Source organism: Cicer arietinum, chromosome 7, assembly GCF_000331145.2.
Source record: "Cicer arietinum cultivar CDC Frontier isolate Library 1 chromosome 7, Cicar.CDCFrontier_v2.0, whole genome shotgun sequence".
Classification (NCBI taxonomy): Eukaryota; Viridiplantae; Streptophyta; class Magnoliopsida; order Fabales; family Fabaceae; genus Cicer; species Cicer arietinum.
This window is the reverse complement of record NC_021166.2, coordinates 57626622-57650938: the sequence shown is the minus strand read 5'-3', so window position 1 is coordinate 57650938 and position 24317 is coordinate 57626622. Positions and strand designations below refer to the sequence as shown.

General features: G+C 29.5%; 3 protein-coding genes across 6 annotated transcripts; all 3 read right to left on the bottom strand.

Moving 5' to 3' along the window:
- Positions 1 to 3832, bottom strand: LOC101495608 (PHD finger protein ALFIN-LIKE 4). 2 transcript variants are annotated; one of them, XM_004510369.4, is made up of 5 exons: positions 3515 to 3832; positions 2295 to 2327; positions 1330 to 1558; positions 1082 to 1217; positions 1 to 613 (listed from the first exon to the last, which is right to left on the bottom strand). In XM_004510369.4, exons 1-5 carry the CDS (start codon positions 3609 to 3611, stop codon positions 338 to 340), a joined length of 771 nt encoding a protein of 256 aa, XP_004510426.1. In that variant the 5' UTR covers positions 3612 to 3832; the 3' UTR covers positions 1 to 337. The 2 variants fall into 2 exon arrangements, with proteins under 2 accessions (XP_004510426.1, XP_004510427.1); XM_004510370.4 differs by having other exon boundaries at positions 1 to 610; positions 3515 to 3820.
- Positions 3833 to 6769: 2937 nt separating this feature from the next.
- LOC101496153 (nuclear transcription factor Y subunit A-3) lies at positions 6770 to 11714 on the bottom strand. 2 transcript variants are annotated; one of them, XM_004510371.3, is made up of 6 exons: positions 11542 to 11714; positions 10199 to 10380; positions 9354 to 9502; positions 9201 to 9275; positions 8291 to 8458; positions 6770 to 7521 (listed from the first exon to the last, which is right to left on the bottom strand). In XM_004510371.3, exons 1-6 carry the CDS (start codon positions 11553 to 11555, stop codon positions 7168 to 7170), a joined length of 942 nt encoding a protein of 313 aa, XP_004510428.1. In that variant the 5' UTR covers positions 11556 to 11714; the 3' UTR covers positions 6770 to 7167. The 2 variants fall into 2 exon arrangements, with proteins under 2 accessions (XP_004510428.1, XP_004510429.1); XM_004510372.4 differs by lacking the exon at positions 11542 to 11714 and adding an exon at positions 10492 to 10628 and having other exon boundaries at positions 7026 to 7521.
- Positions 11715 to 16715: 5001 nt separating this feature from the next.
- Positions 16716 to 23470, bottom strand: LOC101496706 (polyadenylate-binding protein-interacting protein 3). 2 transcript variants are annotated; one of them, XM_004510374.4, is made up of 15 exons: positions 23239 to 23470; positions 22065 to 22227; positions 21832 to 21993; positions 21410 to 21546; positions 21016 to 21206; positions 19808 to 19985; positions 19476 to 19703; positions 18971 to 19086; positions 18755 to 18821; positions 18605 to 18638; positions 17997 to 18328; positions 17741 to 17887; positions 17520 to 17615; positions 17367 to 17423; positions 16716 to 17036 (listed from the first exon to the last, which is right to left on the bottom strand). In XM_004510374.4, the coding sequence occupies exons 2-15, from the start codon at positions 22198 to 22200 to the stop codon at positions 17010 to 17012; spliced, it is 1908 nt and encodes a 635-aa protein (XP_004510431.1). In that variant the 5' UTR covers positions 22201 to 22227; positions 23239 to 23470; the 3' UTR covers positions 16716 to 17009. The 2 variants fall into 2 exon arrangements, with proteins under 2 accessions (XP_004510431.1, XP_012574094.1); XM_012718640.3 differs by having other exon boundaries at positions 18971 to 19023; positions 23239 to 23469.
- Between the last annotated feature and the right edge of the window lie 847 nt (positions 23471 to 24317).

The following is a 24317-nucleotide window of genomic DNA, read 5'->3' as shown; positions in this document are numbered from 1 at the left end:
TCAAAAAAAGTAACTAAACACCATTTAAAATAAATTTCTGTTTCATTATCCTAGTTTTTCCCTTAACATTAAGGAAAAGATTTCACTTTCCCTAAAGTCAGCAATTCATAATTTAAAATAAACTACAGATTGAACAAACACAACAAGGAATCAACTGAATTGCAGCTGACAACAACAACAAAACCAAACACATCACAATTCTATAGACTAGAAAGAAAAAAAAAATCTAAAAAATGTGCCAACCAAAAACTATCCATTAACTCCAACATCTAGAACGAAAATCCAGAACAACAACACGATCAACAAAACGACGGAGAAACCTTGCTTCATTATGTCGTCAAGGGCGAGCTCTTTTGTTACTGCACGATGGACACTTGTAGTGCTTGATATGCTCAGCCCTAGCAGGTGTGATCTTCACACATTTCCCATGGAACCACTTCTCGCATATGTCACAGCAAATCCAGAATTCGTCAGTGCCATAATGCTCTCCGCATGCACCGCATAAGGTCTCTCCGTGTTCATCTTCATCTTCCTCGTCCAGTTCTTCTTCCTCGTCTTTAGGTGGTGGCAATGCCTTTGGCTGCTGCTTAACCTGGGGTTCTGGAGCACGCTGCTTCACCGGACAAAAAATTAGATGAGAAAACAAACTAGCTGAGTGATAAAAGAGAACCACAAATATAATAGTAATTATTATACAAATCACATATTTATATACTATACAAATTTTGAGGAGCCAAATCCTTTAGCAAGTGTATCAAGAGAGAACATGAGAACTATCCATGTATAGTTATATGGTCAAGATTCATTGTCCGCATGAGAACTATTCACACTAAAAACGTATTTACCACATATTTTATACATTCTAACTCCATTTTCATGATATTGCCATAATCTTTTTAACATTCCAAATTACAAAACTAATTCCCAAAAAATTAACTATCTAGCGACTCAATTTTAAATAGGGCCTGCATTTAACAGACAACACCAGAAAATCCTGAGTTCCTCACAGTAACACAGAAGTATGTATAAAAAAGTAGATCTATTTGTTATGCGTACGTTATAGTAGAAAAATATTATTTACCACTTTCGAGCTAGACTTGGATTTGCTGCCACTTTGGTTTGAGACTGAAGACTTCTCCTTAACTTGTTTCTTTGCTGCACCGGTAACAACTTCATATATTGAAGGCAGTTCATTGATCATGTTGAAAAGACGTTTCCTGCATCACAATGTCAGTCACAAGTACATAAATGAACAACGGATATAAAGGAAAAAACTGAAACAAACGCAACTTAACCGTAAATAAGATTTAGGATCAAAATATGAAATACCTATCAGATTTGTCAAACCCAAATCTGGCTCCAAAGTAGAAAGCAATAGCAAGCAACCATGCATCGCTATGAACAGCAACTAAAGATAGCCAATCTTTTTCTTGCATGCCATCCCTAGCAAAGTTAATGCCCAGCACAGGCTCAGGAAGCTCTGGTGGAACTTCTTCAGCAGGTAAATTCACTTCCCATTGCTCACTAGGGAAGCCATATAAGCACAGATTTTCCTTGTCTGAAAGAATCAAGTAACTGGTTTATAAAACACAAGTAACAAATACAATACCAGAAAATAAATGTCTTATAATCCCTATAATGTGGCAAGTAATCCTTTCTCTGCAGTATTTTTCTTTGCAGCTACATGAGCTGTATTATAATATCTATATTTTCAAACAAAAAATTACCGCTAGAAGTTTTTTCATAATCATAGAAGGCAACAAGAATTGATATACAAGTTACGGCTACTTTGACTGATTGTCACAAGTAATGCGGTTCAAAAGCCTGCTTATCAATATTCAAAACTACTGATCATGTGAAAAAGAAAAGTTAACATTCATTTGAAAACTACAACCATAAATATATGTCACAAAGGAATTAGTACTAAAAACTAGAAATGATAAGAACATCACTATATCATTCCTTGATGTAAGAGCCACAATAGGTATTACTTAATCACATGATCAAGAAACTAATAATGTGTTTAAAATAGTAGTACCCTTGTGTAAGAACAAGTGGTCAATGACCAAAGTGGCCATGTGATCTCACAAAAACCAATAACAATTAAACCTACATTTAGATCTAACCAAAAAAATTTCAAACATCATAATAAATCAACAGAATGATACTTGTTTGTGAATTTAGGGAGGCCCCTGTTGCATTCAGCCATCCAGCAAGTTTAAAAATCAATTGATTAGTTAAAAACACAAATGATGTGGCACACAACTATGACGCAAAAAAAGATTGTGACTGACCAGGATCACATTGGTTATAGAAATCTTCAACATCTGCAACAACATAACCAGACAGAAAAAGTTCATCAGTAAAGAAAATATTTTCAAAACCTTCATATGTATATATAAAATAAACACAATAAAAAAGCTCAAGGCCACAATGAAGTACGAAATGTCATGTTCAAATATTGAAAACGAATATAAATATAAAGTTATCAGGAGAATAAAACAAAATGACAAGAAACCCATCATATATCAATTGTACGCTAACATATTGCATAGCCTCCACATCAAGTGCAATGCAGACCCAAGTAAACTGTACTGAAAGGATTCTATAAAAAAAAAAAGGAAAATTGCAAGAACCAACAAGACGGAATAACAAAAATAAATGCAGTGCAACTTCCTCAAAGCATCTCCAATGTTACAACCACTTTAACCAATCCACTTGTTTTTTACTCCACTGGTGCAACTCTTACAAACTCAAAATAGGTCCCACACGTTACTCCTCATTAATTAATTGTGTCACATTAATTTAAACAGAATTGCCTCACATTAATTACAAGAATTGTCTTGTGTAAAAATGACAAGGTTCAGGAACTCTATACCCTCAAAGCAATCCAATTCTCAAATAAAAAACAATACAAAAAACCAAATCCACTACCCCTATGGGCTATGGTAGTTTCAGTTCAAATTACACCTTCCCATTTCCTCATAATCCATCAATTATTACACAAATTAAAATGAGATGACAATTAACCACTCGAAACCATCATTCCATCATGCATTTATCATCAATAAGTATCAGTTTCATCCAAACAACAACATTAAAAAACTTGTAAAATTTTAAAACAAAACCCATTTGAAAGCTAGCTGAAAAATTTAAACAATGCAAAGTTCAAAAATCTCAAACACTAAAGTTTTCAGCTAAAACTAAATTTTAAAAAAAAAAATACAGGAAACAATATAAAATACTCAATATATACATACATCACATATTATTTCATTAAAAAATTAAATTTCAAATTTAACAATTTTAAATATTACCGCTAATATTGTAAACAAGAAAAACAACGATGTGTATGAAACTAGACCCAGTTGAAAATTGGGTTGACCCATTAAGCAAAATCGAAATACAAAGTAGAAAATCGAAAAATTAACACGCAAAGCACATTACTTTACACCAGAAAAAAATACGAAATTTCGATTTGAAAAAAAATAAAAAGTTGGTTTTTTAGATATACCAGTTGTGAGAGCTTTGATGAGACCAGCACGACGACCCTTGAAATCTCTGAAAACCTCTTCAACAGTGCGAGGATTATACTGTGCGCGCGAGTCCATTGTTCCTTCTCGTGGTCTTATTCTTCTTCTTCTCTTGTGAAGTGAAAAAAGTGAAATCGGTAGAAGAATAAAATGAAAACGGAGTCGTTTTAGGGTTGAAAGAGATTTTGTGAGTAAAGTGGGAGAGTGAAGCGGGAGTGAGAGATGAATCTCTCTCTCTCTCTTTCGCTCTCTCTGCAAAATTTGAGAAATCAAGACTTGTGTTTCACAACACAACAACAACAACTACTCTTTCTATTCTTCTTTTTTCTCTTTTATTTTATTTTTTTTTTCCTTTTCTTGAGGTTTTTTCGTTTTTTTAATTATATTTTTTTATTATTATTATTTTGACTAAATTATTATTATTCTTATTGTTATTATTATTATTATTATTATGGATTGGTTTTGTTTTGCAACTTGCAAGTTTATTTTCTTTATAAATTTCCATCTTCTTTCATATTATTTTTTGCTTTTCTTTTTTTTATGTCAAATTGAAATGTCTATTCTCTTAAAAAAAATACTTATTAACTAACTTTTTTTATGTTGATAAATAGTCTTTAAAGTAAAAGACTTTTTAATTTATATCTTTTTAAGGTTGAAGTGTTCCCGCTAGAGAGAGAATTATCGATTAGGTATTTTTTTTTAAGTTGAGATGCGCAGTTAGAGTGAAAAAAAGTTCAACATATATTTTTAGAATTGAGATATTGGCGAGAGAGAGAGAGAGAGAGAGAGAGAACTCTCGATTATGTATTCTTTGTAAGTTGATATACGCCGCTAGAGAAAAAAAAAAAACTTCAACTTATAATTTTAGGGTTGAGATATTGACACTAGAGAGAATTCTAGATTATGTATTCTTTGTATGTTGAGATGCGCCGCTAGAGAGAGAAACATTTCATCTTATGTTTTTAGGGTTGAGATATTGGCGCTAGAGAGAAAGAGAGAATTCTCAATTATATATTATTTCTTAGTTGAGATGCGCCGCTAACGAGAGAAAATTATCAACTTGATAATATTTAGAGTTAAGATGTTGTTAACAAAATGGAGTGCTTAGTTAGGTATTCATATTAAATTCAGATACGCCATAGAAATAATTTTCAACTTATATTTTTAAAGATTAGAGTATGGTTTTTTTATCATATTATTATATATGTTAATTCATTACAATATTAATTAAGTTATTTTTTATTGATTTAAAATTGTTATATTTAATAATATAATTATAGAAATTTAATGTTAAATTTATTAAAAAAATTAAAAAGCAAATACAAAAGAAGTACAATGGTAAATGATATTTTTGTCATGTTGGATTATGTACAAAGCAGTGAAGAAAATTTTTCTTGTATTACTTTAAAGTCCGAACCGGAGACATAAACTATCGGGTTCCTTTTGAAGGATTTACAATGTTCAAATAAGTATCTCGTCAAATTAGATGTTATTTTGAGAGAATGTGATTTTCATACTTATAAAAAAAGTGAAATATCAACAAAAATTATAAACGAGAAAAATAAAGACCGAAGAATTAAAGACCGATTTTGCCTTTTAATGTCTCTAAATTTTCGTCTCTTTTCAAATGTTTCTAATAGTTTTAAGGTTTGAAGGAATGGTGGGCTATTAAGAATTGAATATGACATATAGTTTATCACAAGAGAGGACATCTCTAATATGGATCGAAATAGTCTCACGATGTTAAACCGAAGACTCAAAGAAAAAACAATCTTGACATGATTTTAGAACTAGAGATCAAGAGATAATTAGTGAGCAAGAATGACTTGATCTTTAATTGACAGAATTGATGATGAGAGATTCATATTTTAAATATTAATTAATAAAAAATTATTTTTAATTAAAGTTGTCTTTTTTTTTGTTATTTAATATTTTTAAGTTAATTTTGTCAAACTTAATTAACCTAACAACTATCAGCGCAATTAAAAAAAGAAAGATAAAAACGACAAGTCATGACAACAAGCTTCCAAGCAACTATATTTTGTACAAACACATACCATAACTATTCACAATTTATAAGGATCAATTTGGAAAACTATGGATCAATTTGTAATGTTTGAAAAAATTATATGAATTAATATGCAAAATTTGAAATATATGGCTTTTTTTTTTTGTAAAATCTGAAGGAAAAAAATTAGAGCCCATTTTTAGATTTATATTTAAAATAATAAATAGAGAATTTCAAATTATTAGCTTTTAAGTGATATTTGAAACTCCCTAAATTTTAAAAAATATATCATATATATAATATATTCTAAATATAGAATCTTCATTTAAATTTATTATAAAACAAGGTAATTTTGATTAAATAATTTGAATTACAATTAAAAAAAATCTCTCATTCAACATATACTCATAAATATGAAGAATTTTTTTGTAAAAAACGAATATTAAATTGCTTTTCCAAAAAAAATTATTAAAAAGTTAACAATTGGATAAAAAAAATGTTAAAATAAGAAAAATAGAGATGTTAAACACTTAAATAATTTCCAACACAATATCTTCTAATATACATTTATAACATTAATAATACACAAATATCTAACAAAGATAATTTGATAAAAATAGTAGTCTATCTTTTTCTTTAATGAATTTTTTTTTAATAGAAATAATCAAATATCTCAATTATTTTGGGACATAAGAAATAAATTTTTGTTCTCATTGACTTATAACTAAATATATTTTTTTTACTACTTTTACTATATTCCTTTCTTACAGTCTCTTCAAAATTAAATAATCTTCAAAATTAAATAACCTAAAATAAGTTTAGCATACAATTATACATTTTTTTTTTTTTGTAAAAGGTAAGTATACAATTATCATTCAAATTGTTAAAAATATTATATTAGTGCATCGCTAAAATAAATAGCAACTACATATTAAGTTCTAGCACAACTAACAAATGTCATTATTGTTAAATTGAAAGTCTAATATCGGATTTGAATTCGATACCTCGCAGTTGTGTAAATTTATTATTATATAATTTATAATCTCTTCTAAAATTAACCAAGTCATTTTCTTATTTTAAATCAACGAAAGCATTAGCATAAGATAAAACGTACACCACATTCCACACCATTTTCTTTTCACCAAGACATTTGGAACCATGACACCATCACAAATTCATAGACAACAATATTGTTTCTTACAATGACGACAACAACAACAACCAAATCTTATATCACCAGCACGAACACAATAATATAGTTTTGACAAGCCACTTTAATTCTTTCATATGTTTCTATAGCCAAACATTTTTATGGCAACATAACATGATATATCTAGCAAAAATCTCTAACCTTGTTTTTGAATAATTAATAACCAACACTAGTAAGACATAATATAAAACACTAGTAAGACATGATATAAAATGAGCCAAGGATGACTTCCCAATGAAACACAAACATATACTTCCTCAGTCTCAAATATAAGTAAAAGTATGTCAAAGAAAATTAATGTATCTGGTCCAGATATATATCAACTTTCTCTGACTCTGTTTTTGCTTATAATTGAGATCGGAGTAGTATACTATTTTGGAGAAGAGTAACTTGCTATAATGTTCCAAACATGTTTGTCACATAAGGACCGATAGATGGTGTTGATTCCGACCACCACCACCAACATCGGCTGAGAAACCCTGCATATGAGAAGGGTAACCACATGATCTGAAGTCTGATTCATGTTGTTGGAACATGTCATCACTATTAGAAGTGCTTGTGACATCAGAACATGCGGTTGTGGAAGCACCATCTCTAAAGTTTTCTACTTGATGTACCTTGGATCCCGCCACATTTTCGCTCAGATTCAACTGAGTAGAGCTAGAAACATTAAGGCCATGGTCTTGGAGCTTTTTCGTATTTAGAAAACGTCCACCGGAACCTCTAGCTCTCTTCAATGCATGTAGATGGCGCGACTCGTGTAGATATGGCTGCGACACAATACTCAAAATGTTGTTAAGAATTTTTTTCCTAAATTTAGAGATTTAGAGACTCTCAAATACCACTTAAAAATTAAAAATTTGAAAATGTTTCCTTACTACAAAATGAGAATCTCAAATTGGTTCTTTAACTTTTTTTCAAATTATACAAATTGGTTTCTATATGTTGCAAATTTCTGGTTTAGCAAAATTTGCAAATTTATATCTTTTTTACATTTTGCAGAATGGTCCATATAAATTTTCAAAATTTGTGATTTGGTCGGGTAATTTTCGCAATTTTCAGTTTTGTCCGTATATATTTTCAAAATTTGAAAATTAGTAGCTCAACTTTTCTAAATTTTAAAACTTGACCTAAAACTTATATAATTCTTGTTTCGAACCACTTTTATTATATATTTATACTTTTACCCTAAAACTTTTCAATCAAAGTTTGAAATTAAGATATTTTAATCAGTCTATCCAAACAAAACAAAAAAAATAATGAAATGAATTCAATTGAAGTATTTGAATTGCTTAGAATTTTGATTTTCGTATATTTCTAATTAGCTCATCCAAACATGTCCTTGAGTTACTAGCTAAGTGGCAAGAATTTAACATTCTAACCTCAAAGGATAGAGTTCAAATCTCATTCGGCATGATTGTATAATGGTCATTTGTGCCACTTTAATTAATAATAATTTCCCTTTTCCCCAATCTTTTAAAAAAATGACTTCATCCAAACACACTCTTAAGAGTAAAGCTAAACCAAAAAAACACTTACTTTCCGATTTTTGATGAGTTTGTTCTGTGCTTCGAGCTTTGCACGATACTGTCTACGTCTCATAATAGCATGGTACTGCTTTGCATTCACATATATCGGTTCCTCACAAAGATCAAGAGGCAAAGGAATTCGAACCGGAGCCATTCCTACAAGCTGAGCATGATGAACCTGGCCAAATTTTGATAGCATGTATGTATATTTCAGAGTTCGGCGATAAACACAATTCACCATGGTGCTACAAGCAAGTAACTCAATGCAAGTTACATAACTTGTTAAGGTCATTAATTTATATTAGAGTACAAACATGTCGTATGAGAGAATCCAAATAGTTGAAACTTGAATGGTAGCCTTAGAAAGACCACGTTGTTTTTGTATCAACTAAGGAAAAGGTTAGGAAAAATCATGTTGGCATGTTAAGAATGAACCTTAATTATTAATAATGGAGAAATCTTGAGTCTAAGATTAGAAACAAGCTCTCCACCTTATAAAAGTATTACTATATATAATACAAGTATTGAAAGAATAAGAACAAAAAAGCTGCAAAAGAAAAGCTATAAAACATTGTTAAATTGAAAGGTTCTTCATAAAGCCAACTTCATGAACTGTGAGAATCTTTAAGGTTGGCAAAATATCGCACAACAAATCGTAATAATTTAGCCGGGATTAACTGGCTGAAAAGATTACTTAGGATGTATAAGTTGAACTAGAGAGAGCATACCAATTCAAACCGATATCCAAAAAAACTGAATTTTTAGTACGATTGAATCGGCTTTCTGATTTGAGTATAAGTAATATGAAGCATATTTATTTGTGCAATTATTTTTGACATTTTATTCTGTGGTGAATGCTGGAAAGACAAACTAACACAAAAGGAGAGTGTAAATGAAATGAATAAACTCTAAAATCTTACATTATTCTGCGGTCCATACGGAGCCGCTAGTAAGCCACTAAAGCATGTCTCAGCATGAGGGAATGCCACATGAGCCTGAAAAAGCAAACTATAAGGGAAAATTTTGTAACTATATATTATTTCCACCAAGATACAGATTTCATATATACTTACGAGTGATTGGTTGTGATCCAGTTGAGAAGGAGGGAAAGAAAAATCTTGACTCCCTGCAGTTGATCTTATGATACCTTGCACGCTCTTTCCGCCAGTTTTGCTAAGTGTTGAACAAGCAGAAGAATTGGTATATTGGACAGAAATTGGACCTGGAGAAAATATATACTTAACAATATGCATTAGGAAGTAATAAAAGTTTTTTTATACCGGTTAATCTATCTAAAATAAATTTCAATTTTTTGAAAGAATGACATGTGCTGTATTTATGGATATATCATGCTATTGTCCTATATTCAATGTTAAGGCTGTATTTTGTAAAAAGTTGCATATGACAGATAAAATAGCTGACAGAGGATAGCAAATGAGCTAGATGATAGCAAATAAGCTAGCTGATTGAATATAAAGTGTTTGGTAAAACTAACTGATAAATATTAAATGTCATAAAAAGATATTTTTAATTAATATTTTAATGTTTTCAATTAAGATAATGGAGGTAAAAATGAGAGAAAATATGATACATTATAGGTTATAAGTTCAAATGCTACTTGAAGTAGTATATCAAAAAGCTCTATAAGCCCAATCAACTCTACTCTGATCATACCAGCTTATACGCTATAAGCGCTTTAGCCTTGTCAAACAGAGCCTAAGTAAGGAGATATTACATAACAGTTGCATCATAATCACAAATTTGTATCACTTCATTTATTTTCTTTAGCAACACAGAATACTCCTTGCAGCTTCACAATAGAAAAGATCTACACCTAAAGCTGATAGAAATAACAAAAACCAATTGATAGCAAGAGTCAAATGCAGATGTGAACAGGATTTTGGTTACAAATGGCTACCTGATTGTCCCGAACCGACTTCCAAATAAGATTGACCGGTCGATTGAGTTGAAGAAGAATCTTGGTCTTGAAATTGAAAGCCTAGTGGCTTAGTCTTATGGCATTGTTGTGGCAAAACACTCATTTTCAAGGTCAGATTTTCGGACATCGATGATTGTTGCACATCAGATTCAGAAGAAGTCCTACAAATCCATGATGAACATCCAAGAAGGTAATGTTAAATGAACAGAACACACTTCAGAGTCTATCTTACATGAGTACTTCATTGTTTTTCACTATGACTCAAGGCTTACCTATTGGAATATCAATACAACATTTTCAATCAAGAACAATTATTTCCCATTTTCAATAGTACTACTCTGGTCTCAAAAATAAGTAAAAGTAGGTCAAAGAAAATTGATGTATCTATTTCCCATTGGAAATATGTCATATTGTTGTTGCAATCTATGAAGCACCGACTTAGACACAAACATCAAACACTGACACATTGATGCTGATAATAATTTGAAGAAAAAAAATGTAATTAATTGAATGTAACTATGTGTGTTAGTGTCATGTCAGTGTTCAACATCAATGTTCAATCTAAAATGTCGGTACTTCATAGGTTGAGGTTATTAATAGCATCCAAAATATGCTAAAAAATTGCAAGAACTAATATTTAAAACAAGATAAGCATACAAAATATCAATTTTTACATGCGCCTACAAATAAGACAAAAGTTCAGTAACTACTAATTTAGAAACAACATATAGTTATTGTGTATGTGAAATTGAGCATTAATCCTTGCATGTGAGCTTTTATCATTTGAAAATTCAAAAAAACAAACTAATTCTTGTGTACATAAAAAGGGAAATATTTGAAAGAATATATCATTCATTATCTTCTTTAATCAATAGTCATCTATCAAAACCAAATCATAGATGAGGAAGATGTTTCATTTTCATCTCATAGATTGTTATTAAAAATTCCTTCTTTCTTTTATGTTTATCTAAGATGAAATGGAAACATCAAACATGGTTGATTTCATTCAATAATAATAATAATCACACAACAATATCAACAACAGAACAAGGAAACTTTGATCAAAGCAACAGAACCGTTCAAAAAAATTTGAGAAAGGAGAAATCACACAAAAGCATTGATGTTAAAGGATGAACAAAACAAGGGTGAGAAGTAAAAAAAAAAAAAAAAACTCCTTTTTATGATTTTGAAAATCATAAAAGGCGTGCCAAAAACTTGAAATTTTTTCATAAAAGGTTAGTAAGTCCTAAGAATATTTACAAAAAAAAAAAAAAAAAAAAAAAAGAGGAAGCAAACAAAGGAAAGGGATTTTTGGTACTAACCAGAATATATGCATGTAAAGTAAAGAAGTCTGAAAGTGTGGTACCCCACAAAACAACACAACACTTAGAGTGTTTCTTTTCTGTTTTGTGTAGTTCAGTTCATTCAGCAGCTTCAACTTGAAGAGATGTTTCCTTAAACTATGGTTTCTCTCTCTCTCTGTGCTTGCAATGCATTAACACACGTCAATCAAGTGCACTCTCTCACCACACCACCTTTCCCAATTCCCCAATATTATTTATTTCTTTTTTAATTTTTAATATTCTCTCTAATTTTTATTGAATTATAATTTTATTAATAAAAATTTATATATTTAATTTATAGTATCAGCTAGATTCATTAATTTTTAATAGAAATAGTATTATAATATTAAATATAACTTTGTTTAAATTAAAAAGTGAATTTTCTTTATTTATAGTTTTATTAATTTACGAAATTGATATTATCATTTTGTTAATTAATTAATTTTTTTAAGAAATTAATTTCTTTGATAAATTATTTTATCTTAATTATAGTGTTTTTAAGAAAAATAAATCTTGTTAATAAGAGTCATTTTTATATGTAAAATAAAATTCGATTAAAAATTATTTTAATTAAAATTTAAAAATTACTTTTTTAAAGTAATTTATTTTTAACTAAAAATTATCAATGATTAAATTTGAACTAATCTGTTAATTTATTTGACAAATAACACATTTAAATAAGCTTTTATGTTTTAATTTATTTTTAAAATTAAAAAAAAAACTACTTTTGTAAATATGGAATAATTACCAATTTAGTTGACTAATATATATCCAATAATCTAATGACTGTATATAGTGAATCTGTTTCTTTCAACCATATTTTTTTCTCACCCTTAAATTTGAAAATTTTACGAAAGAAGAGATTTTGTACACAATTGAGTGTGAGTGAGAGATTTGTAAACAAAATTACTCTGATGTTAAAAAAATAACAATATTGGTACTACTATTATATATTTACCAAAATCCACAATAAACCCATAACATAAAAAAAATAAAAAAATAAAAATTTGAAACCATTAAAGTTTTTGTTAAATATTTAAATTATACATATCTAAAAAAAATGATTTACTTAGTTTACTCTTGTTTTTAAGTTTATAATCTATACTACATATGTCCCTATATATAAGTTCAGAATTGTCTGAAGTATTCTCACAATTTGTTGTAGTAGACATTTTGAGTCATTAGTTTACACACAATTTACTTTAGTAGATAATGTCGGTGATTTAAAATCTAACAATTTATATTACAAAATTAAGTAATGAAGATTTTAGTCATCGATTTTGAATCCAACAATAACAATCTATTACAACTTCTCATTGTAACAATAGAGAATTTGATTATTTATAAATAAAAATTTTATTAACTAAATCACGAGAATTAAAAATAATGATTACGTTATTAAATATATTGATAATTTAATTTCTTTTTTTAATTTATCTTTAAAGATAGTGAATTAATTTATAATTTTATTATACAATTTATTATAAATTACAAAAAAAAAATTAATATAATTGGAAAAGATGGTTTTACATATAAAAACAAAGATAATACTAATTACTATTCGTGTTTCACATTTTTTGGAAAAGTTTACGCTAATAATAAATTTTATTTTCAAATTTAAATTTACACCATAATTAAATAAAACATGAAACTAACAACAAATTTTGTTGGATATTTTTTAACAATATTTTGACTTTCAAATTCAATTTTAAATTAAAATATACAGTATAAATTTTATTTTCAAATTTAAATTTACACCATAATTAAATAAAACATGAAACTAACAACAAATTTTGTTGGATATTTTTTAATAATATTTTGACTTTCAAATTCAATTTTAAATTAAAATATACAGTATAAGTATTTAAACTAAAATATAGGTAAATTTAAACATTATAAATATAATAAATAAAAGTAAAGAATTAAATAAAAATAAGAATTATATTATAAAATATACAAGAAAATAAAATAATAACAATAACAGTAAATCAGTATTTTATTTTTGGGTGTATTTAATTTGAGAGTTTCAAATTTCAATACCACCTCAAAGTCACATTGAGACTATGTTGACCCTACTCTTCATAGACTTCTGTGTTTGCCTTTAATGCTTCCCTCGCCATATAAATCCACGCGCTCCCTCTATAATATAGTTAAACAAATTAAAACTATTTCATCAAAACAAATATATTTATTTATTACAATTGGTAAAACTTACTATGACAACAATGTGAGTTTTGCCTCTTTATCCCACCCACACCCAACATCTTGAGGAAAATCTGCATTTGTCTCAATTCCTTTTTAAGATAGAAATCTAAGTTTTATAGAATAACTTATTCTTGATAAAAAAAAAAAAATGGGTTTTTTCATCAATATATATGTATATAAAAATTATAAAAATCATGAGTTTGAGTATCACGGAAAACTCTACTCCACATATAGTCAAAATGGATTTTATAGTAAAAACAGGTTTTATGTGATTGAATGTAGATAAACAAAATAATCAAAATATTTAACTTTTTAAATCTTTAAAGTTGACAATTAAATCATTAATTAAAGTTATAACAAATAGAAATTGATTTGTTAATACGAAGTAAACAAACAAATCGATAATATGAGAAACTAAACAAAGTGCGTAAAAACTATAAATAAAATAATGTCACATTTAGACAATGAAATCACCTAAAACTATAGAGATAGAAAATCAAATTTATGTGGAGAGCATATTACTTAGATAAAAAGGAGAGAAAAATAATGTAAATGAGAGACTATGAACAACTAAATATGTAAGCAGGAAGAGAGATATTGAAGAAAGATCGAGACACCTAGATTTTGAAATTTAATTTAAAAAAGTAAAATAATTTAACTTTTTAATATAAAACTAAAATATTTTGATACAAATCAAAACTACTTATTGGTTTATGTATAAAACATTAAAATATATGTTCTCTAAAATGAAATATAAATAAATGAAAAAAATTTAAAATTTTAAGTAAAATAAACTAATTTCAATACACTTATTTATTTTACATATTTTTAAATTTCACGTTTACTTACTCTATCTCTTTCTTTAATTTTATGAAAAATAATTACGATGAAATAATGGTGCTTTAGTTCATGGTAGTGAGATCTTCGAATTATTTAATATTTATAAAAGAATTTATATTTGTCTTCTTTTAATCATACTAATAAAAATCAAACCTACAATATATAAATATAATGTTACTTTTACCATCAGAGCAAACCATTAAAATTTTACTCTATCTCTTTCGCATTCCTTTACTCTATCTATTTCACATTAATAATTGTTATAAAACATGAAAATAAATTTGTATTGAGCGCTAATATTTTATTTTTTTGAATTTATTTTGACTGATTTTATTTTTTGAATTTAATATTAATTTATATTTTTTAAATCTATCATTAAATAAATAGTGTATCCATATATTATATCACTCACTCTTCATATTCTTTTACTAATCTCACTCTTCATATTCTTAGATTTTTTTTTTATAGTTCATTTTAAGTGGAGTATTTTTAATATTCGATACATAAACCAATAAGTAGTTTTGATTAATAAGCAAAATCGAAATATTACATTTCACTCATTTATTGTATCTCATTGATATATAAGGTCCATTTAGTGGACATATTAAGTGACAAAATATCATATAAGATATTATATCATATTAAGATTCAGTATTTGATTAATTAACGTGATATAATAAATTAATTATAAATATTATTATATTATATTACTCTTGTTAAAATTTATATAATTTATCATAAATATTATTATATTATATCACTTTTCTTAAAATTTATATCAAAATATGAGTTGAGTTAAAAATTAATAAAATACGAATTAGTCGGTTACTTTTATAAAATATAAATTAAAATATATAAAAAATTTAAAAGAAATTTTAAAAAATAATATAATTTGATATTTAATTTTAAAATAAAATATTAAAAATAAATTTTGAAAAATGTGTATAATTTTATCAGAAGTGTGGTTTTGTCATTTTACACAATCTAATAAATTATTATTCAAAACTGTAAAAATATAAATATTATCATAATTACTGTTCATTCCATAAATAAAAAAAATTACTACTATTCATGATGAACTATATATAACAATCACATGATACAAAAAAATAATGTTATCATATGCATTTAGAATACATGATATAATAATTTTTATTTTTTACTATCATATTTTATATTTATCTAAATATATATTATGTATTTATTTTATGTTGTGCAACAAACAACTCCAAATGTGAAATAGTAGGGATACAAATTTTTTTATCAAAAGTAAGGACAGAGAAATTGACAATAAACAAAGTAATTAATATGGTCTTAAATTTTGAAAGCAATTGATAAGTATAAACAAAATTTACAAAATTTTCCTTAGAGACTAACAATTAAAAAGGAAACTAGCAAATTTGTCAAATCATCCAAAAGGCCTGCCATTTACAAACTCAACCGACCGATTTTTGAATCTATTTGGTTAGAGAAATTAAAAGGGAAAGGGAGATTTAATTATTTTTTTTTAACTTTGTTTGTTTCAATTTTTACACAGAAAAAAGAAAGCAGAATTTCTCCTATACCTCATTTTACTTTCCCTCTATATTGAGGGGATTTGGAGGAGAAAAAAATCAAAATTAATTATCAACCATTTAAAACCCTCTCTTCCTTTTGAATCAAACATAAATCTAATTAAAATCTCAATATTCCGCTCATCTCTTAAACCAAACATATATATATATTCTCCTTTCCTCTTCTCCATTAAATCCCCTCCTCCCTCCTTTTCTTTTAAAAAATGTCCTTCAAATTATATATCATTTTAATTTGGAAGTTACCAATTATTAGCGAACAATTTAATTTAGTCTCTAAAGTTGGATGCTTATTTGAATTAGTTCCTCAAAGACTTAAGTGCATGTTTGGGTTGACATGTTTCACTGTGATACCAAACACATGCACTAATTGTGTCAAATTAGTTCTTATAAATGTTGCTTAAAACTAAAATTTTATTCAAAAGTAATGTCTAGTTTAAAATGACTGGCAATTAACAATTTCATGAACTATTAGGGTCCTACTATTTGAGGAACCAAATTGTGGATTGGCAGTAATTAAACTAGGGAAGACACAGGTTAAAGTAAATGGTACATTATAATAAAGAAGAAAGGCCGAATAATCTGAGTAAAGCAACTACAACATTAATTAACGAAAACTGAGAAATCACAAAAGATGTGAGTGATTACAAGATCGGTAACTTATTTCTCAGAATGAGCCAGCTTGCCTGTAAATTATCAAACTTCTATGGAATCCTCCCATAAGCTGCAGCTATTGTCATCATTTGAAACTCTCAAACTGCACCATCTACTTCATTCATTCATTCTTTTCATGCAAGGGCTAACTTGCCAGTAATGCAGTAAAGTTGGTGATCAATACCGTCCCTTATATGGCGCCTCCTGTAAAAAAAAAATGATTTAGAAGATTAAGCTCCGAATAAATTGACCATGAAAGTTAACCTAGAAGTATATAATGGCAGCTAAGTCTCCTCCATGTTCGTCACGAGGAAGAATATTCAACATCCATGACACATCATATATATGAAGTTATTCAGGTAGCTGATTCGATATTTGTCATAATGCAGAACAGCAAAACTGATATACATAAAATCAAGCATACACATGTGAAGTCTTCACACCAGTAAAGAAAAATGGAAAACAACATTCTACAAATAAAAACTAGCATAAAATTAGAAAACTAACAATAAAGAGTAAAATGTGAATCCTTACAGGTAGGTAATTGGGCATGTATAAAACTTGTCTAGGATGACCATGAAGTTGTCCATACTGCACTTAGATTGATAATATTAGTTAATCATTCTGAAATGCCTATATTCTATATTCAAATAGAAGTTGCCAGAGAGAAATGAAAGTGGATCCCACCTGTGGTCCATTCTGATGAAAATATTGTTGAGATGGCATTTGAGCTACCTGTGGATTATACATGATAGGTTGTGGCCCGGCAAAAGAAGTTCCAACCTGCACACCATATACGAATATAGAATTTGACTATTAAACCTGACTAATAAATCTATATAGTCTCCTGTGGAGTGACTAGTCCAAATAATTGGAGATTTGACAATATCTTTCCATGAAATACTTACTCCAACACCCATTGGCATGGTTGGCATACTCGGTACAGTAGATACGTTAGCTGGGTAATAGAAGGAACCATCAGACACTGGGGAGCAAGGCCTAACGGGTGTTTGAGATGGAATGAAACTCTTGGCGTTAGGGTTGAGCTTAAACTCCTGACAACAACAAACAAAAAAGAGGAAGGCTCTCAGACATGCCAGTACTTAGAGCAGCGTTTAAAAGTGGCATTTCCTATTCTATGAAGTCGATATTGAACTTTCACACCTTCGCATTAGGATTCAGAGTTGATTTTTCGGAAGACAGTGAACCAAGTGAAGAACTTGGTGATAGACTGGGACCAGAATATGTTGCCACACCTGCTACACAATCTGAACCAGATGACATACTAGTTTCTAATCTTCCACGTGAATTTAAGGGCTTTGTTTCCCAATTTGCTTTGCCAGTTTCTGAACCCCTAGTCAACTCTCCAAGTGATCCAGTTTTGTCATCAACCTTCGCTGAAATATGAGTAGATGAGGCATAGAAGGATGCATTAGTAGGAGACAATCCCACTTTATCAGAGCCATCTTTCTTCAAGTTGAGCGCTGACTGTAAATCTGCACAAAGAATTGCCATGATCAACGGAATACAAATATTAACGAAAGAAGCAAGAAATAAATTAAACTTCTAATTTCAAATGAAGGTGAGAGCTTCCATTCATTATTAGCATTGGGTACTGAAAGAAAGCTTCAGCTCTTGATTTATAATAAACAGAATAACCACTTAAATGACATTGGTTTAGTTTCATCCACATTAGCTTCACTGCTTCAGAGTTCAGACATAATGCTTTAAATTTAATCAATTCACAGGGAGATGGCAAAAATTTCACAAACCCTCATATTTCAGCAGCTGGACATCCTCAGCTTGCTGCATCAATTAATGGAAAAAATGAGATTTAAGAATATCAGATTACAAGACAATCTCATTTGAGGAATTTATGCAGACATGGGTATGAGAGTTGTGACACTGAAACTTCAACTCACCATCTGATTTTCTTCCTTGGTGTTACCATTGGCTCCATGTACATCACAAACTGAGTTATCTTGAATCCTGTGAGTTAAAAGGATTTGAGATTTTATATAAAGTTGACATTTATGTTTCTATGCGCTGAAAATCCACTCTTAGTGAAACAAAATACAGATTATTATAGTGAAGTAAATAAAATAACTAAATGTAGAAAAGCATAAGTCAACAAAAACCTGCTTTCCCCATCTGAAAATGAGTAACTTTGGCCAGGGAGTTCAGATGATAACTGCATGGCATGATCATAAGAACCAGAGTGGCATAAATCCCCGTCAGTTTTTGACTGAGATGACTGTAAGTGATCAAGTATTTGAAGGTAAAACGAAATATTATGCTGAATTTAGGAGTAAAATAATTACTTTATAAAAGAAGGAAGACAAGGCAAAAACTAGGACAAAAAGGAACACTTCATCAACATATTTGGACACAACTGTTTTGTAATTTTGTTACTACATTTGGATATTCAAGCTGCATTAATTTGAAAAGCAGAACAGGAAACAGATCGTTTAAGCAAGGTTATGAGAGAGCAAACTGGATCAGTATCAATTTGGAGTTGTTGGAGCACAATATTCAAGAAGAGTATGAACATCATTAAGACTGCCTTTATGTAGCTAAGAAATACATAAACACGGTATGGTAACATTCAATCATAACATATTTAATAACTGGTTGAGGAGATACCATATTTGACCATGTTTGAGCTCCATAACTGCTTTTCCCACCACTTATGTTGCCTGGTCTCTCAATGACTGAACTGGACATACCACCAAATGTTTCAGAGTTGTGCGAGTCCAACAAATTGTCTTCATTTTCACCATATTCTCTATCATCAACACCTTTGCCCCTATATACTGAAGAGAATCTGGTCTCTTCATCAATGTCAAAGTCATCAGGGTAAAGGCCTCTTTCCTGTTGAGGAAAATTAAAGTTTGAGGAATTCATACAGACAAGACAAGTAAATAAAAAGTATACAGAAATTTGAAAAGGGGAAAAAGCATTGAATCCACACAAACCTCTGCTAGATGAAGATCTTGGGTTTCTTCACCCTCAATTTCTCTTGCTATTCTTAAAGCTTGCTTCTCCAACTCTCTCATCTGAGGCCCTTTTTCAAGCTTTGTTGTATAGAGTTCCTCGTCAAATGTGCTTGTTACCCCAAACAACATTTCATTTGTTTCAAACTGATCCCATCCCCTAGAAAAATACAAATATAGTTGTCAATATAAAAAAATGGAGGGGATGTGAAAAATTACAATCAGAAAGAAGAAACAAATATAAGAAACCAGGATATATAAAATCGTAGTAGCAAAGTCATACACTCGAGTAAGCCTCGTCCTGATAAGTGATAAAGACCAACCACAAAATCCCCTATTTACTTTTTGCTATATAAGAATAATTCATAACCAGAATTCATGTGAATATGCTTCTGATAATTCCCATGGGGAGCATTTCTTAATTTTCCATAAATGCAAAGATTTCTCTTCATTAATTTTACTTCATTTGTTACAGGAACATCCCACAGGGCATGTCACCAAAGATCTAATCCAAACAATAAAACTAGTCCAGTAGGACACGAGTCTGTTAATAGCATAACTGTACTGTAAGCTCTAAAGCAGGATTGGTCATGTTTTACTGAAGTCGTTCCTCAAAAAAACAACTTCACCAAAAAGATGATCCTAAGCAAGGTCTAAAAAGTCATGGTGATGAACAAGCAACATGCAATCAGAAATCAAACGAAACAAATAGATTGGACACAATAAACTACATGTAAATTTACAGAGTTAGAGTCCAAATGGGATTCTACTCCACTATGACTGATGATACACCATTATATAAAGGTAGTTATCCATTCTTGTTGTCCTGCTTCAGTTTTCACTTTCGATATACCAAATATCCCAGGTTTAAAATTTTATAAATCGTGGGGAAAGATGTCATTGAGACATCTACCATTAGCATCTTATACATCCTATTTAGAATAATTTCAAGCCAAAAAGAAAACTGAATAATATGGTTTCTCAGCCAACTACAAAGTTTAAAGAACAAAGGGGACTCGTAAGCATGAATTTGGTGTCAAGGATTCAAGGAAAGTAACAACTCCAAGAAAAATGCAGTCTAGTGGTGCTAAAAAGCTCCAGCTATGAGTATGGTCTATAGGTCCAAGTAAACAATATTGTTGCTCATAAATTATGTTTCATTACTGATGATCACAGAAGTATTAAACCACCTATTCCAAGGGCCATCAAAGATATTTTCCAGTTCAGGGCATTGTTGATCCTCTTCATCGGGTACCCATCGGTGTAATTCTCTCCCTATCTCAACATGACGAGGTTGAGATATTACTGAATCAACCATGATCTCCTGATGCACATCAAAGTCAGATTCACTGGCTAGGCCACCTCTAGAAACAGCAACATCCTGCCAAAATGATACATAAAAGATACCGTCATTGAACAAATTGACAGTGTTTCCAAAGCAACTTCACCTAATCCTGGAACTAAAACTTTTCAAACACCGTTCAGTACTATACATCATCCTAACTTATTTATTTATAAAAAAAAAAAGTAACATCGCGGAATTTGAACTGAAATTATGCTGCAAATACTTGAAATGTAGCAAACCTTTGCTATGACTTGTACAAGTTCTTTGGCAGGTATAATTAAAGTCTTAGAAGGGGATTTGCTGATAAATTCAACAGCAGATCTCTGCCCTTGCGACGATCCATCCTTTGTCAAGCAAGCCATTCTCAAAATGATTCCTAAAAGAACAGTGATGATGATATGAGCAGTAAAAAACGTCAATTTCAGGGGATATATGGTTGGTTGTTTGTTGGGGAGGGAGAGTAAAGAAGAGGAATGATAAGGAAAGGGTTTGATCCTATCCCCAATAAAATACTGACGTTTATCATTTCAAAAAGAAAGTCAATTTCAGTATGATTTTAAATAAAAATAACTGAAACAGAAAACAAGAATTGATTCAGGTATACAGCAACAAAAGTCTTCAATGTCATAAAAATCAATAACACAAACATAACAGAACATACCAAAATCTTTGTCAGTATTTGTAGCATGAAATATTCCAGAGTATATAGATCCATTTTTCACCTGGACTTCCACCGGGTGCCCAATAAGGCATGTTGCTAAATATACCAGTCGATCACGTGAAGGACTCTCATAACTACCACCTTTACTACCTGTTACTGCACCTGTAATCGTAAGTATCAGTAAAACAGTATATTAAATAGAACATAGTACACAACTTGAGCCAGAAGTTCACCTGAACTCGCTAATCTTCCAGCATTTGATTTTCCAGGGGGGATCTTATTATCGGACTTGGATGCCCCATCTTTTTCAGATTTCCGACGACCATATCCGTTGGATGATTTAGGCTGCCCAACTTGTTGCAAATTCATCCTTACCCACAGCCTTGCTCCACTAACCTAGAGCACTTACAAATTCATATTAAACAAACACACAGACATACAGCATTGCAAAGCAAATAGATGCAAAATGAAATAAACCCAAAGGATTCTATTTTCTTTCTGCAGCCAAAATTCAAGCGGCCATGTAATAAATTAAAAATTGACTCCATCCATACATGGTTATACTTGGCCTGTGAGATAAATACATTCAAGAGTTTAAACTGTATTCCAAAGGTACTTTTCTTATTAAGGCTTGAAAAATCAAGTTGCTTTACTCTCTCTAGTTTCTTCTTGTTATTTTCCTCAGACTCGCAAGTTAATCCCTCATTTTACCCTTGCCCTCCTAACCAAAATAACAAATTCTGCCTTCTGTTCATTAGCAACGAAACCTACACCCCCAGTCCCAAAACTTTTTACCGACTTTCACCGGCAAAAAAAAAATTATTTATATCAAAGAAAATTATCTACAAGTCCAAGCCACATTGGATACAAGCCATTTCATTCCTCAAGTAGTCACATTCCAATTCACTATCACAGCTCAATCATAACCAAAAATCCATCTTTGAACCCCAAAACCAATTCCTTTATTTCAAACCCTACCACAAAATGAAACCTTAACGCCCTCAATATAACTCCTAGAACATTTCAAATTTCAAATATCACCAACAGTCAACTTCAAACCTCAAGTCAGCAGAAAAAAACGATCCTTTGATTTTCCCTTTTTCTTTTACCTCAAAATTCTCTGTTCCTCTCCTTCTTCAAATTAATCATTATTGACAAAATGCAGCACATAATTCAACAAGTAATTACCATATGAGATCACAAAATAAATATATTTATTAATTTACTTATATTTTTGCTTCACTTAGCAATACCTAGAGTTCCATACCAAATGAAAAGAATACACGATCCTACCATATCCTAAATATTCAAATTGAACAAAAAATTTAAGTAAAGTTGCATTTTTTGGTTACACGGAACAGAAGAGAGAAAGAAAGGGGTCGAAAAAGAGGTAGGGTTATTATATACCTGTGAAAACTCTTGATCGGAATGAAAATTGCGTTGAAATCGAAGGGAGGAAGTGAAAATGCAACAACGCGAGTCGGGGGGTTAGTTATGGATTGGAATAATGAAAACGACGGAGCCACCAATTGCAGCGACGGAGAGAGAAAGGGGTGAAACGAGGGTTCCGTCGTGATCCACGATAATAACAGCTTCGGTTTTTTGAAAGCAGAGAGGAAAATTAAAAAAAAAATAAAAAAATAAAAGTCAAATAATAATAACAGTGATGATATTTTGGAAAGTATAGACAAACAATTAATTCTTTAAGATTTAATTCTATATCCTAAGAAAAAATAACACACCTAAATCTATGCCCTAATTAATTTTTATCATTGACACATTAATTAGGGACATTAAAGTAATTATCATGTTTAACTATTTAAAATTAATGGCTAAAAATTACATTATTAACCTAATTAATTTTATTATTGATTCAATGATTAGGGGCGACAAAGTAATTCTCATGTTTAACCATTTAAAACTATCAATTGTAACAATTTAATAACTTTTCTCTAAAATTGAATTTTATATAACTGTATTATTGAAGAGAAAACTTTTCTCCAAAATTAAGAGCATGTCTAGACCAAAAAAACCTCACAAAAAATATTTTTTTATTCTCATTCAAAAATAAATAAGAATTGGTTATTTAATATTACATTTATGTTTGTTAATTATATTTTGGATTCTTACTTCTTATTACATAATTTTTGCTCTTACTCATTGTTATTGTATTTGTACTATTTACTATTATTAATGACGGAGATTTATTTAATAATTTCAATTTGATAGCGATTGGTTATTTTACAACTCATATTTCATTGTTTGCATCTTGGATATAAATTTGTTATTTTCCTTCTATTGTTTATAGAAACTATTTACTCATCTCCTCTTTTACTTTTTCATCCACCACATATTTGAATTAATGTTTATGTGAACTTTAATCCATAATTTGATATATAATTTTACAATTTTTTTATAAAATTTTTACTCTCTTCTCCATCATTACTATTGATTTGTACTGGAAAACTATCATTTAAAATTTATAT